The sequence below is a fragment of the Aythya marila genome (genome assembly GCF_965140915.1).
Source record: "Aythya marila genome assembly, contig: HAP1_HAP1_SCAFFOLD_229, whole genome shotgun sequence".
NCBI lineage: Eukaryota > Metazoa > Chordata > Aves > Anseriformes > Anatidae > Aythya > Aythya marila.
Window position 1 is genome coordinate 80,726 of NW_028136869.1, and position 16,004 is coordinate 96,729.

At 44.5% G+C, this 16,004-nt stretch overlaps 1 protein-coding gene across 1 annotated transcript in view; it reads left to right on the forward strand.

The window, feature by feature from the left end:
* Positions 1 to 376: 376 nt before the first annotated feature.
* LOC309891415 (E3 ubiquitin-protein ligase KCMF1-like) overlaps positions 377 to 16,004 on the forward strand; it is a 133,919-nt gene continuing 118,291 nt past the window's right edge. Inside the window, exon 1 of the mRNA XM_082785786.1 lies at positions 377 to 554. Within this exon, the coding sequence (XP_082641912.1) occupies positions 539 to 554 (16 nt within the window). The 5' untranslated portion in view covers positions 377 to 538. The remainder of the gene's footprint in view (positions 555 to 16,004) is intronic.

The following is a 16,004-nucleotide window of genomic DNA, read 5'->3' on the forward strand; positions in this document are numbered from 1 at the left end:
TTCCTTTCTATTGGCTATATATTTCCTCTTCCTTCCTGCATGCAGTAGGCATCAGCTATTGGGCAGAGAAGGAATGAAGAGATAAATAATTTTAAAAAGCAGGCAGAGAAGAAAAGGAATTGGAAGAGTATGAGCCTAGGACGAGAAAGAGGAGGAGTCCAAGGAGTTTGTTGTCACTGTAGCAGTAGAAGAGGAAACAGGGGTGAATACTCAGGAAGAAGAAGGAAGAGGGGTGTGGATTACAGCGGCGGAAAAGGAAGGCGTAGTTAGGTTCCGGTGGGGCCTAAGATTCACTGTATCGCGGTGCTAAAGAAATCGCCGCTGGTGGATCCACCCTCTCCCTCCTCCCCCCGCGAGGGAGGGAGTTAGAGTGAAGCAGGCTGGGGCGGTCGGAACAGACTCCTCTGTGCCCCCTCCCCCCCCCCCCGCTTCAGTCGCTTGTTTGCTTCGTGCCTAGGGAGGAACCTAGGCTGGAGAGACGCCTGAACAGCCCAGCGCGAGCCTGGGGACAGGCCTAGGCTGTAGCTTCAAAATTAGGATGTCCCGACATGAAGGTGAGAGACCCAAGGGGGGAGGTGGTGGGAAGAAAAAGAAGGAGGTATCCTTGAGCTTCATATGGCATTAGGGTCTGTCATGCCGCTGTGTGAGGTGGGTCAACATGGCGGCGCTGCCTTCACTGAGAGCGGGGCCTGTGGAGTCGGTCGCGGGAAGTGGCCGTGGTGGGAGGAGGAGGAATGTGGCGGCCAGGTCTAGCTTTGCAGTGTTACGGGACGGGAGGAGGTGGCCGTTACGGGTAGGCTCTGAGTTCCTTTTCTGTCGCCAGTAAGTGCGGATGCCAGGTCCGCGTATGCTGAGGTTGAGGGGCCTGCTACGGTTTGAGACAGGCTTGGTCTGTGTCCCTCGCTAGCTTGCGGTTCAGGCTTTGTTTTGCCCTGGACAGGCAAATAATATAGGGGAGGAAACAGGACAGCTGTTTATTTTCACTCCTCTTACTCTAGTGTTTAAAGGATCGCCCTAAGGGAATCTATTTGGGGAGTGCAAGGTGCATGGGAGTGCTGGGGGTGGGAGGTGTGTGTCGGTGTGTGTCAGTGTGGTTTGCTGACACGGTCCTTTGAATTGTGAAGGGAGAAGGGGTGCAGGGGAGAAAGGGGAGTTAGGCTTACCGTGATATACTCCCTGTGAGGAAAATATCCCCAAGTTTCTTAGGGTATGGAAGTGGGGAAGGGACTGTGGGGCATGAGGTACGAGGAGGGTAGTGCTCAAGGGGAAGCAGTGCAAAGAAGGTGGCCTGGCATCTAGGGGAAGTGGAAGGTCTGTTTTTGTATAACGAAGGTGGGGAGATTGCATGGCAGGTGGAGAAGCAACTCATGCATGTAGTTGGCTGTGGTATTTGGATTGGGAGAAAAAGAGTTTGCACAGTCTTTATGGCCTTGTTTAGGTGTATTTTGGTAGCTTGAGAAGTAATCTGTTCTACTTCTGTATCTTAAAAGAGGAAATACACGGATGTTGTTTTTCTATCTCCTTACAGGTAGTTGGACTAGTAAAAAAAAAAAAAAAAAAAAATTCTGTAAAAATCATGCCTTGTTTCTTAAGATTTTTTTTTCTGTTAGGAACTAAATTTAGCACGTGTTTCTGTACATGATTTTAACTCTTATAGAGCTATAAAAATAATCTTTTTGAAAGGAATGGAGACATCTTTATTTAATCTTAATATTTTGAAAGCAGTGCTCTAGAATTGTGGTAGTGAGTAATAATACCGATTTCCAGATGGAGGGTTGGTAGCTTGATGCTTAAACAGAGTATGATAACACTCTATTAAGGAATAAGTATGATGGGTATTCAGTGTATAGCTACAATATTTTGCATTTTGTTAGTGCGTGTGCGTGCATGTGTATCAAAGATCAGTCTTGCCTGAATCTGCTAACACTTCTCTAGTAAAATTACCGAGTCCTCTTGGTTCTTTTCTGATTATGATGCACTTTTTTCTTTCTTTTTCTAAAGAGGTCGGGTGAGGTTGTTGGTTTATCTGTATACTATGTAGATAATGAGGCAAAGGCTAACAACGGTGAGTAAGATGAGGGTTAATAACAAATGTGTTTTTTTGTGTTTTTGTTGGAGAAAGTACTCTGTAAACTGCTGCTCTGATAGATAACAATTGTATGTAATTTAAAGTATTGTAGCATGGTATAGACTTGTTAGATTGCACTGTACATACATACACAAGTAGTATGATGTGTTGATCTCAAATTGCTCAGTGTTAACTCTCTTAGGAGTCTCTGAAATACTGTTAAATTATAGAATCATAGAATGGTTTGGGTTGGAAGGGACCTTAAAGATCATTTAATTCCCCCCCCCCCCCCCCGCCCTGGGCAGGGACACCTTCCACTAGACCAGGTTGCCCCCATGTAACCTGGCCTTAAACACTTCCAGGGATGGGGTATCCACAACTTTTCTGGGCAAAAATGGGCAAAAAATTGGTTGTAGTACTTAGTAAAAATATTTCAGTTTGGGGTGATGCTTTAATAAAGGAGAATTATTTTTTTTTTTTTTTTGAAGTATGTTTCTGATAGAGGTTACTTTGAGTCTGTTTCTAGTGGATGTTAGGTTTTGTTGGGGGGGGGTGGAGGAGAAGGAAGAAATAATAAGTTGTACTCCATTTTAGAAATTGAAATAGTTATCTTCTGATAAGCTGAAATGTGTTTTCCTGATGTTACATCGTTAACGTAAACATCTTTAAATACATAAAAGGAAGAAAACACATCAAAACTGAGATATAAAGCTGCAGCCACAGTTGTACTTTCCTTTTTTTATATAGGAAAATGGTTTATATTGAGTTTTCTTAATGATTTTCGTTTATTACCAATTTAACAATTGACAAGTTAATTTTAAATTAGTTGTAGGATTAGAATAAGTTACCTTGATGTGTAGGATCTGTTTTTGCTGAGAGCTTTCAATCTACTAGTTGATGGAAGTTGTTTTTGGAAGGATAAGGTATAGGAGATAAGTGAGCTTCAGTCATGTTAGCAAATTGTCTCTCTGCTGCCTGTTCTTGTCAAAATGGCTTATTCTTGAAGGTACAAATAAGGCTTGATTGATTTAGTAATCTAGCTCTTGCTGGAATTAGTGTTGTGTTGAGAAAGGATGTATTTGAGAAGATAAATAATGGAAGATTTTGAATTCCAATGTCTCAGGGCTCTGAAGTATCTGATAGAACTTATTTTTTTATTAGGTTCTTAGCAGTTTTCTTTGCTTTGTGGTGAGAAATTGTTATCATGTGAATCAGAAGTTGGGAGATGGGAGAAGAAAGTAGACTTAAATAGTTAATAGCAAAAGGTTGATAGCTGAGTACTTTCAGAAATGAAACTAATATAGAACTTCAAATTATCAAATTATTTTGGAGGGGGAGTAGTGGGACAGAAACATTTGCAAATGAGATAATTATTTGAGCTGGTGATTACTGGAAGGTCTTCCAAGGAACTTTAGGAAGAGCTAAATAAACTTAATGCATGAATAGCACAAGATAAGTGAAATGTACTTGTTGAAAATAAAAGTACAGGGAGAAGTTAACTTTTCAGATACCTTAAAGTGTCTATTTCAGTGGGATCATGCGTTTGTTCTTACTGCTGCAATGTTTACTGGTAAGATATGAAGAATGTTACTGCATTCAAGAAGCTGCTCAGAACAGCGAGGCTGTCAAGTTGAGCACTCAAGAATTGGGATGTGTCAGAACTAGGTTATGGGGAGAACCCTAATTCGGTCCTCTGTGTACCTGTACTGTGAAATTACATGGCTGCGCATTATCTTCTCTGTGGTACCTACTGTGCCTTGTCAAGGGTGTTTAGAGAAGGAGGCAGTCATATGTAGGACCCTTGTTCTGTTTTTGGAGGTGGGCAGTAAACAAGGAGACAAGGCATTATAGAAAGAAAGTATTTTTATGATGTTGACTTTTTTTTTGGGGGGGGGGGGGCAGGTGGTGGTGGTGGTGAAAAGTTGGATTGATTCCCACTTTTCCTATGGAGTTTCTAGGAAATGACAGATAAATCATTTTGACAAGAGTTCACAAGTGGTTACTATCTGTATGTTTCTTTATGCAGGACCAGCTGAAGAGGTGGTTTTTTTTTTTTTTGAGCATTCACAGCTGCAACTCTAATACCTGGATGATGAGCTTTGAGATAATTCTGAATGGATTTTTTCCAGAGTATTTAATTTTCTAAAGATGGGTATTATTTCAAAGTGGGCATCTAGAGTTTTGATTCTAATCTTTCTATGTTGTAATTTTCATTCATTACACAGGGAGGAAAATACCACAGAAGTGTTGAAATCAAGCTCACTGATGTGTAGAGCATTTCATTGCTGTATAAACGTGCTTCATAGAGAAGGCTGTGGAAGGCTGGAGCACCTCTCCTATGAAGAAAGGCTGAGAGAGCTGTGGCTGTTCAGCCTGGAGAAGAGAAGGCTCCAGGGTGATCTCATTGTGACCTTTCAGTACTTAAAGGGGACTTATAATAAATAAAAAAAAAAAAACAAAACAAAAAAAAAAAAAAACAAAAAAAAAACGAGAGAGAGAGCAACTCTGCTCAATCAGATAATGACAGATGACAGGACAAGGGGGAATGGTTTTAAACTGAAAGTGGGGAGATTTAGGTTGGATGTTAGGAAGAAATTCTTCACGTGGAGGGTGATGAGGGAGGCACTGGAACAGGTTGCCCAGAGGGATTGTGGATGCCCCATCCCTGGAAGTGCTCAAGATCAGGTTAGATGAGGCCCTGAGCAACCTGATCTAGTGGGTGGCATCCCTGCATATGGCAGGGAGGCTGTTACTAGATGATCTTTAAGGTCTCTTCCAACCCGAGATATTCTATGAAAAAATTAATCTGTGCTCAGTGTAGATTTTGAAAAGTGTGCATTAAATTAAGTTTCATAGCAAATAGGATAAAATAGATACTAAGTACTTGTTTACGAACACAATTTATAACTTTGTGCGTTGAATGAACTTAATACTTTTATAGAAAAGACTATCATATAAAACTGTTGTTTATGGATTTCAATCGTGGCCTGATGCATGTATTTTGAGATGAGCAAATTAGTGGCTTTTTCCTTATTTCAGTTTCTAGTAATGTTTTGGCTGAAGCTTCCCAACAAAATGCCTTTTTGACCTAAGGAACTTTACTACATTTGTCCATCTAACTTAAAGGCTGTTAAAATGGAGAAGGCGATCAAACTTACTGAAATTGGACAGTGCTGCCTAAATTAACTATCACAAGTGTTATAAAGTATCGTATGCAGCTTGATCCCCTACCAAGAATTCAAGAAGTGATATGATTCAGGGTGTTGTGGGGGAGAGAACACACACGGAACTATTGCATGAATAGAGACCGAAAAAAAATCTTTACTTTCAAGGCTGACAGAATCTAAAGAACCATGAATAGCCTAAATAATATAGATCAAGAGTGCCTATAACTTTTTCATAATTGAATAACCTCATGTTCTTGTATTATTAAAGATGCCGATTAGAAACAGATTAACAGAAGCACTTCTTCAGTGTACAGCTAGACTATAAAATACTTTTCCATTTAAAAAAAGTTATCAGTACCACCTGGTTTCCAGTTTGAAGGATTAAATTTTTGAATTCTATCTCAAACTTCATATTTCGTGTTTCTTATCTATTAGATAAAAAGGTTGCAGTAGAGTATCTGGTATTCTGTGAAGTTCCTACACGTTTCCCTGAGGCATCAGTTGAATCTGATTAGAACTCATGATCACAGAATCACTGAATGGTTTAGGTTGGAGGGGAGGTAATCTCCTCTCTGGAGGTCATCTGGTCTGGTGCCCTTGCTCAAGCAGGGCCACCTAGAACAGGTTGCCCGGGACCAGTGATAATTATGTTCTTATGTAAACGTGATCCTTACTGTCATTGCCACTTGTATTGTGTTTGCATGGCAAGGGCCAACAGGGGTGGCCTGGTGGGAGCCACTGAGCAGGAGCAGGTTCCTGGCGAGGGGTGTGGTAACAGTGGATGTGGGATAGATCTGGATGCAGGAGCTGCACAGGAGTAGGTATTTCCCTATGGAGTGAGGGAACCATGTCAGAGCAGCCCCATGGTGTGAGAGTGAGACCCAAGCAGGAGTTCTCCAGAAGGGAGCTGCAGCCCCTGGAGTGGGGACTGTGCAGGAACAGGTGTACTTCCAATGCATGGAGGGGTCTTCACTGGAGCTGGCTCTTGAGATGAACCACTGCCTGTGTAGAGGAGCTTTTGCAGGAGAAAGGGAAAAGCATGAGGAAGGAGGAGTGGCAGAGATGAACTATTATGAACTAAACACAGCCCTCTATTCTACGTTTCCCCTGTAACAGTGGTAGAAGTAGAATGGCTGGGAATGTAGGAGCAAAGTTGAGCCTAAGAAGAACAGGTGGGTTGAGGGAAGGTGTTTTAGTTCTTGTCTTTGTTTCTCACTGTGAGAAACACTCTGTAGCCAATAACTTAAGCTCAGGTGAGAATCTCAGTGAAGTAGCAATTTTATTCGTGACTGCGGTGGTGGGCGTCCCACAAGCAGGAACATACCTACTAGTCACATAGTACAGTTCATATACTTTGTCTCGATGACCAGGACCCTCTCCTGTTTCCCCATTGACGGGGTAATCCAGGTTTACAACCTATCCAATGCTTCGCAGACAGTACATGGCCTTCAGTTGCTGACCTGTTAAATTTCAAACTTCTTTTGATTTTTTTTTTTTTTTTTTTTTTACTGTTTGAAGTGGTGATGTTTCTTCACTTTGGACGCTACCATCCCTTTCCATTTACCAAACCAAGATTCCAACCATCTCTGCCAATTCACTGGCGAGGGTGGTAAGCCCTTGCAATGCTCTAGTTACTGTGCCATCTGGGGCAGTACTGTTGGGTATAAAAGTGCAACAATGGTTGCTCAGTATTACACACACACGCCTCCTTTCTCTGCGAGCATCATATCTAATGCTATCCTGTTTTCCTAAGCCATTTTGCTGGTGGCATCTAGTTGTTCAGCGATTCTTATCGTATCCCTTGTATAATTTATGAATTTCTGCTGATTATAATAAATATAATTAATCCAATCCACATTTTTATTGATCGTTACCCACCAGAACAATGACGACTTAAACCCTGCAGCAATTTGATTCCTGGCTTTATGTTTATCAGGAACTCCTCTAGGCACCCCAATAGAATCTATGTACACTCTATCATCGAATGATACTCCTAAGCTTCTTTAACTTCTTCTGGGTATTTGTGATGTTTCTCTTTCAAATGCCAGGGTGAAGGGTATAGCTAATTGAACAAGTGCACAAGTGCTTCCCCAATTAGATGGTAGGGTGAACTGTAAGATCTTCCCTCCACAGTACCACCAGAGATCCGCCCTGGGGATCTCAAGTCTTGAGCAGTTTCCCATCAAGTCCTCGGTAGCATTCAAGGTCCTCATGCACAAGGCAAAGTCTCCCAGATGCCGGGTAGCACTCATACCCTGCTGTGAGAGGCAAGCTGTATGGTTACCTACAGCTGTAGAGAATACAGGGGGAACCCTGATACTGCTATCACGCAAGGAGGGGAACAGCAAAGAGAGAGACTTATAGGCCTCAATTACCCAGGCAGTCTTTTCTTGGTACAATGCAATCATACATTGCATCCCCTGGGAATCCTTAGTCCACCCCCATGGGAAGGGCACTATCTGGGCAATCGGTCATCCTGAGGCACAAGCATAGCAATTGCTATGGCTGGGACTCTGGACAGTATATTTGATCCATTCTATCCAGGCATTTGCATCCCCATACCCTGTTTCAATCTCAAATGTTTGCCTAAGATCTTTTATTTCTTTAACTGTGACAATTGCCACATTTCAAAGAGGGCCTCCTGTTTTTTCCTCGAGTGTCTTCCTATCTTTGGTGGCAATAGAGAATCATTTCCATTTAGCCAAATTGAGAACAGCTGTTGGGTCTCTCCCAGTTATTTGTTCTCTCTGCTCAATTGTCATTGGGCATTTAAGTCTCCACAAGCTAACACCTCACAAGCATCAAACGTGATGGATTGTGGTACATAACCCTCTGTCACAGTCACCCATATTTTGACAGGGTATCCCATCTTTGCTATGCCTTTTCCAAGTTGCCAATTGACCAAGGTCTTCTCTGAGGCCTACAATCACTAGAAACAAAAATTAATAGTTGATTTTTCTCTGCCATTATTTTTAACCCTTAGGTTTCCAAATAATTATCAATACAATTATCAATACAAAGAATAAGATGCACAGTACTGCTAGAACAAAAACCCCTTGGGAGCACTTCGATTCCCTATAGGTCAGTCCTTTCTCTCAATCTCAAGTCACACTCAGTCACCTGTGAAAATAAAAGGTTAGTTTATAATTGTAAGCTTTTATCCTGCTCTGAGTCTTTTCTTTTTGACTTTAACTTTCAACAAGTCTTCTGTAGGAATAACTTCCCAGGTACTAGGGTCGACAGGTGATTTCACTTGAGTATAGTGAGTCCAACCTTTTTCCACAGTTCCTATGGCTGTTTCAGTGGTTAGTAGTACTTGGAATGGTCCTTCCTATTCAGGCTGGAGTTCTGGATTCTTTCCAGGTCCAAATTGTCGTGGTTCCGCTCGAGTGGGCAGCCGAGCTCCACCACAGCCGCTCTCTCACTCCCCCTCCTCAAGGAGGAATGGGGAGAAAATATGTGAAAAGGGCTCAAGGGTTGAGATAAGGACGAGAAAATCACGCAATAATTATTGTAATGGGCAAAACAGACTCGGCATAAGGAGATAGTAAGATTTATTGCCTATTACTAACAAGCGAGAGAAGTGAGAAAACAAAGGAAAAAAAAAAACAAAAGCACCTTCCCCCCCCATCCACCCTCTTCCACCTCCTCCCCCCGAGCGGCGCAGGGGAACGGGGGAATGGGGGTTATGGTCAGTCTACAGCACTTCTTCTCTGCCGCTCCTTCTCGGTCACTCTCGTCCCCTGTGCTGTGGGGTCCCTCCCACTGGATGCAGTCCTTGATGAACTGATCCGGCGTGGGCTTCCCACAGGCAGCAGCTCTTCCAGAACTGCTCCAGATATGGGTCCGTACCACGGGGTCCATCCCTCAGGAGAAAACTGCTCCAACCTGGCTCCCCTACGGGCAGCAGCTCCTGCCAGGTCACCTGCTCCTGCGTGGTCTCCTCTTCACGGGCTACAGGTCCGGCCCGGAATCTGCTCCGGCAGGGGTCTTCCACAGGCGGCAGCCTCCATTGATGCAGGGCCACCTGCTCCACCGTGGTCTCCTCCACGGGCTGCAGCGTGGAACCCTGCTCCACCGTGGTACTCCATGGGCTGCAGGGGGACATCCTGCTTCACCATGGTCCTCACCACAGGCCGCAGGGGACTTCTGCTCCGGCTCCTGGAGCACCTCTCCCCCTCCTTCTACACTGACCTTGGAACCTGCAAGGCTGTTTCTCACTCCCGGCTGCTGTGTGGCGCAGCATTTTTTTCCCTGTCTTAAATATGCTCTCACAGAGGCGCAAAACAACATCGCTTATTGGCTCAGATCTGGAAAACAATGGGGCCCTTCCCAAACATGGGGCAGCTTCTAGATCTTTCTCACAGAAACCACCCTTATGGCTCCCTGCTACCAAAACCTTGCCACGTAAACCCACTACACAAATCAGGACCCAATTTCCTGGTTGATGGTGGTGAATGGGGAATTCCAGAGGTGGGGTTTGAGCCAACAGCCCACGGGTCCTGAGAGATGAGAAAGAGGACAACTCCAGAATATAGTTCTTAAGAAAACTCTTGTTTTGAATTGTGTTATCTCATCCCTTCTGCCCAGATAGTGTAATCTGAACAGCATCTCATGGTGAAATTCCTATATCCTTTCTTGCTGCTGTTTGAACCTGGAGGAGTGCTAAGGGTAAGCATTTCACCTAAGGAAGTAGGGTTTCTAACACTAACTTAGTTAATTGCTTCTTTAATGTCTGGTTAATTTGCTCCACCTTCCCAGAAGAGGAGGGGTGCCAGGGGGTGTGGAAATCCCATTCAGTCTCTGAGGCCTGCATTAATCCTTGCAGTACTTGTGAAGTGAAATGACTTCCTTGATCTGAATCAATGTTTTCAACTATCCCATATCTAGGGACTATTTGCTTCAGTGATACCTTAGGCACTGTGTTTGCAGTGGCAGATACCGAGGGGAAAGCTTCCACCCATCCAGTCACGTAGTCAATTAGGACAAATAAGTACTTAAGTCTCCCTACTTTAGGTAACTCAGTAAAGTCTACCTGAATACTTTGGAAAGGTCGAATCCCTGGCTTATGTCCCCCCTCTAGGTGGGTTATGGATGACCTTTTTATTTACCTTTTGACATATGGTACATCCTCTGCATATTTGCTTCGCTAAAGTGTATATTCCTATACAGACATACTTAGCACAACATCACACATTGCTTGCACCTCCCAATGACTCTCTCGATGTAAAACAATTAATATTTGCCTCATTGGTGCTTTATTCAGCATTTCTTTCCCATCAGGGAGTATCCATTTTCCTTCAGACTTCGTGGCTCCTGATTCCTTAAAAAAAAAAATAAAAAAATCTTTTTCTTAAAACTTCTTAGTTCTTTCTTAGTTTTCAACAATTCCCTGAATCCTCTCTAGATTTATTCTTCATTCCCCCTCAGACACTAGATGCCTTAAATATTTGACTTTTTTTCTACATATTGTAATTTATTTTTCAGTACTCCCAAGCCCTGCTTTCCCAGAAAGTTGAATAGCTTGTTAGTGGCTTCCTTTACAACTGTTTTCTCCTGTCCTGACAATAAAAGATCATCCACATATTTGTAACAGTAACACCTCCTCGGGAGGTTGGAATTGCTCTAAAATTTGTTCTAGACCTTGTCCAAATAAATTGGTGGCCCTGTAAACCCCTGAGGTAAAACTGTCTATCTGTATTGTTGCTTCTGCCTTGTTTCAGGATCTTTCCAGTCAGAGGCGAATATATCTTTGCTCTCAGGATCTGAGAGCACCCCATTAATAACACCATTATTCCAGTTGTCGTGGTTTAACCCGGCCGGCAGCTAAACACCACGCAGCCATTCGCTCACCCTCCCCCCTCCCTCTCTGGGACGGGGGGAGAGAAATAGAAAGTGAAGCCCGTGAGTTGAGATAAAGACAGTTTAATAAGACAGGAAAAATAATAATAACAAAATAATAATAACAATAATAATAATAATGATACAATGGTGATAATAGGAAAGTAATAATAATATGTACAAACAAGTGATGCACAATGCAATTGCTCACCACCCGCTGACCGATGCCCAGCCTAACCCCGAGCAGTCCGGCCCCCTCCCCCCGGCTAGCCACCCCTATATATTGTTTAGCATGACGTCAGATGGTATGGAATACCCCTTTGGCCAGTTTGGGTCACCTGTCCTGGGTCTGTCCCCTCCCAGCTCTTACTGCACCCCTAGCCTGCCTGTTGGCAGGACAGAGCAAGAAGCTGAGATGTCCTTGGCTTGGTATAAGCACTGCTCTGCAACAATTAAAACATCGGGGTGTTATCAGCACTCTTCTCATCCTCATCCAAAACACAGCATTCCACCAGCTACTAGGAAGAAAATTAATTCTGTTCTAACTGAAACCAGGACAAGCGGCAAAAACAGTTGTTCTCTGGATACCCAATCCCTTGAGCTGGTGGAAGGGGATGGGGAACAGAATGTGGCCCTCACTATCCATGAGGAAATGGTTGGCGACAATATATGGCACTTGGATGTATGCAAGTCGATGGGGCCGGATGGGATCCACCCGAGGATACTGAGAGAACTGGTGGAGGAGCTGGCCAAGCCACTTTCCATCATTTATCAACAGTCCTGGCTATCGGGGGAGGTCCCGGTGGACTGGCAGCTAGCAAATGTGACACCCATCTACAAGAAGGGCCAGAGGGCAGACCCGGGAAGCTATAGGCCTGTCAGTTTGGCGACAGGATGAGGGGGAACGGGCTAAAGTTGAGCCGGGGTGTTTTAGGTTGGACATTAGGAAGAACTTCTTTACTGAAAGGGTTGTTAGGCATTGGAATGGGCTGCCCAGGGAAGTGGTGGAGTCACCATCCCTGGAAGTCTTTAAAAGACGTTTAGATGTAGAGCTTAGGGATATGGTTTAGTGGAGGAATGGCTAGTGTTAGGTCAGAGGTTGGACTCGATGATCTTGAGGTCTCTTCCAACTTATACAATTCTGTGATTCTGTGGACTGTGCACTTAGTCGCATGGTCTAAACTTTTGGGCAGACCTGTGTGGTGCCGGGAGTTGGACTTGATGATTCTTATGTGTCCCTTCCAACTTGGGATATTCTGTGATTCCGTCTCTCCTCCTTCTTCCACTCTGGATATTCCTATTTGAAGTGGCCAGCCTGACTACACTTAAAATATCTTATCAAAGCCTGTCCAAGCTAGGATTCAGGCCACAACACAGGTTGCCTACCTTCCTTGCCTGGCATTCCTTCATCCCTCTTCCTCTCGTTTCTGTCCTGTCCCTGACTCCCCCTGAAAATTTTCTTCCTCTTTCTCCAACCCTCTGCCTCACTACCTGGTGCACTGTCAATACCATTAGTTTCGCTCTCTGCTTTTCCTTCTCATCTCCCTTCCGGACACACACCTCCAGGGCCTCCCGCAGGAGGGTCCCCCAGTGACTGTTCACTACATCCCCCCACCTTCTGGAGCATTTTCTGTGTATCTGGCCAGGCTTTAATCACAAAATGAACTTTCAAGAGCTCTTGGGATACCAGGTCCTCAGGATTCATCCCCGAGTACTTTCTCATTCTGACCCCAAGTCTCATATGATATCTGTGTTGCGCACTAAAACTCCAGCCAGGATTGGCAAGTGGTTATTTCTGCCTTGCCGGTATTACCCTTGGTCCTGGAGGAAGAGCTCTTTCCCATTTTTGTATAGCAGCTCTCCTCCTGATCATTCCCCTTTCTTCCCCTGTGAACGACATACTTAGTATAGACATCATTTCCCCCCAAGAGTATAAGTCAGGTCCTAGGAACTGGTCTAATTGTTCAGCTAGCCTGATGGGGTCCTCAATTAAAGACTTCATCTCCTTAAAAGCCCTAACACCTCTCTGCTGGTAAGGAGAGGGGAAGTTCACCTAAGAGGATACACAGTTAGTGTTAATACTGTTAGTATCAGGGAAGGCAAAATATCTCTTCTACCTTGTTCTAATTCTTACCAGAGCCTATAGTATACTCTTCTCTAGGGACAGTGTTAATTACAGTCCCTGTCTCCCTTCCTGGAACGACTGCTGCTGCCACCGGTGCAATATTAGGATTATAGGGAGCATAACTTGGCTCCTTCTCCGAAAAAGGAATCTTAATGTTTACACATGAATTTAAAGCCTGAATTTTCATCAGACCTGTATTTTGGCCAAAATACTGCTGTTTCCTTAATTGGTTCTTTTGTCCAGACTGATACACGATATTTAACCATTTTTTTCTTTTATCATCTCCTCTAATTTTGAGATTATTTTTCCAGTTTCTTATCATTCTTCAGGAAGAACTGTTGGTAGGCACTCCCCCAGGGATATCTCCCTGTCCCCTGTACAGCATATTTTCCCATTTTTCCTAGCCCTTGTCAGTGTGCTGCTACAGAAATTTTCGTCCTGCAGGGTACCACACACTAGCGTTCTGATTCTGGAAAATGAGGGTGTACTGTCAAGCACTTCACCGGGCAAGGGGTACTGTAGACCAAATTTCCCGAGACTCTTCCTTTCTTATGTCACGCTTTGTCCATCTCTGTCCTCACCCCTTGTGGAGCTACGGAACCGCAGATCAGGACTCCACGCTCGCTTTGTACATAAGTATGTCTCAATCACACGTCACACAGAGTCTCACCTGACCCCCAAGGAAATACTTAATATTTCTTACCTTGGTCTGTGCACGGAGTTACCAGATCAGTTCTTAAACCCGGAGTGCCTACCTTCTTCCCTTCCCCACTACTTCATGGATCCTGCCTCTTTAATCAGTCTTAGGCCCTCTGTCAGCTCTCCTCAGAACCGCTACCACTGCAGAACCACCACCGTCGATACACAGGACCACTGAAATCAGCGGGGCATGCCTTCCTGCTGCTGGGGCAGTGGGGCTCCCCAGTAGGTGACTGGCTCATGGACGAGCCCCCGAATTGTGAGAAACACTCCATAGCCAATAACTTAGGCTCAGGCAAGGATCTCAGTGAAGTAGCAATTTTATTCGCGATTGCAATGGCGGGTATCCCACAAGCAGGAGCGCGCTTACTAGTCACATAGTACAGTTCATATACTTTCTGTCTCGACGACCAGGATCTTTTGATACAGTTTTGACACGGTTTCCCATAGGATCCTACTGGACAAAATGTCCACCATACAGCTAAATAAAAACATCATACGATGGGTGAGCAATTGGCTAACGGGCAGGGCCCAAAGGGTTATGGTAAATGGGGCTGCGTCAGGCTGGCGGGCGGTCAACAGTGGGGTCCCTCAAGGCTCCATTTTAGGGCCGGTACTTTTCAATATTTTTATAAACGATCTGGATGTAGGAATAGAAGGTATTTTGAGCAAGTTTGCTGATGACACCAAACTTGGAGGAGTTGTGGACTCGAATGAGGGTGGAAAGGCCTTGCAGAGGGATCTGGATAGGTTGGAGAGCTGGGCGATCACCAACCGCATGAAGTTCAATAAGAGCAAGTGCCGGGTCCTGCACCTGGGACGGGGAAACCCTGGCTGCACGTACAGACTGGGCGATGAGACGCTGGAGAGCAGCCTAGAAGAGAGGGATCTGGGGGTCGTGGTAGACAGCAAGTTGAATATGAGCCAGCAGTGTGCCCTGGCAGCCAGGAGGGCCAACCGTGTCCTGGGGTGCATCAAGCACGGCATCGCTAGTAGGTCAAGGGAGGTGATTGTCCCGCTCTACTCTGAGCTGGTGCGGCCTCACCTCGAGTACTGTGTGCAGTTCTGGGCACCACAGTATAAAAAGGACATGAAACTGTTGGAGAGTGTCCAGAGGAGGGCTACGAAGATGGTGAAAGGCCTGGAGGGGAAGACGTACGAAGAACGGCTGAGGTCACTGGGCCTGTTCAGCCTGGAGAAGAGGAGGCTGAGGGGAGACCTCATCACAGTCTACAACTTCCTCGTAAGGGGGTGTCGAGAGGCAGGAGACCTTTTCTCCATTAACACCAGTGACAGGACCCGCGGGAACGGGGTTAAGCTGAGGCAGGGGAAATTTAGGCTGGACGTCAGGAGGGGGTTCTTCACAGAGAGGGTGGTTGCACACTGGAACAGGCTCCCCAGGGAAGTGGTCACTGCACCGAGCCTGTCTGAATTTAAGAAGAGATTGGACTGTGCACTTAGTCACATGGTCTGAACTTTTGGGTAGACCTGTGCGGTGTCAAGAGTTGGACTTGATGATCCTTAAGGGTCCCTTCCAACTCAGGATATTCTATGATTCTATGATTCTATGATCCTCCCCTGTTTCCCCGTTGACTGGGTAGTCCAGGTTCACAATCTATCTGGTGCTTTGCAGACAGTACATGGCCTTCAGTTGCTGACCTGTTAAATTTCAAACTTTTGTCTTTTTTTAATGTTTGAAGTGATAATGTTTCTTCACTTATCTGACTTGACACCATGATTTTCACCTAATTGTCCTAAGGAGTCTGGTTGTCTGCATTTTACAAGGCTGCCTGCTAAGCTTTCTTATCACTGCAAGCATATTTCAATACCACATTCCTTACCTTTAAACAATGTAACTCTATGCAAAAACAACATTTTTATTCCTACATCACCATCATACTCTATTTTTAATTGGCAATAAATTAACTTTCCCCAAGTCAAGTTGGTTTTGCCTGTGATGGTAATTGGTAAATGACCTTTCTGTCTTTATCTGTGTAAATCAGGTTTTTGGTTTTGAGCTATTTCCTGAAGATTTATTTTCCTTAGCCTCCAGACAATCATTGAGTTGACAAATGAGGTCTCTGCAAAATTGAATTTGTGCGCT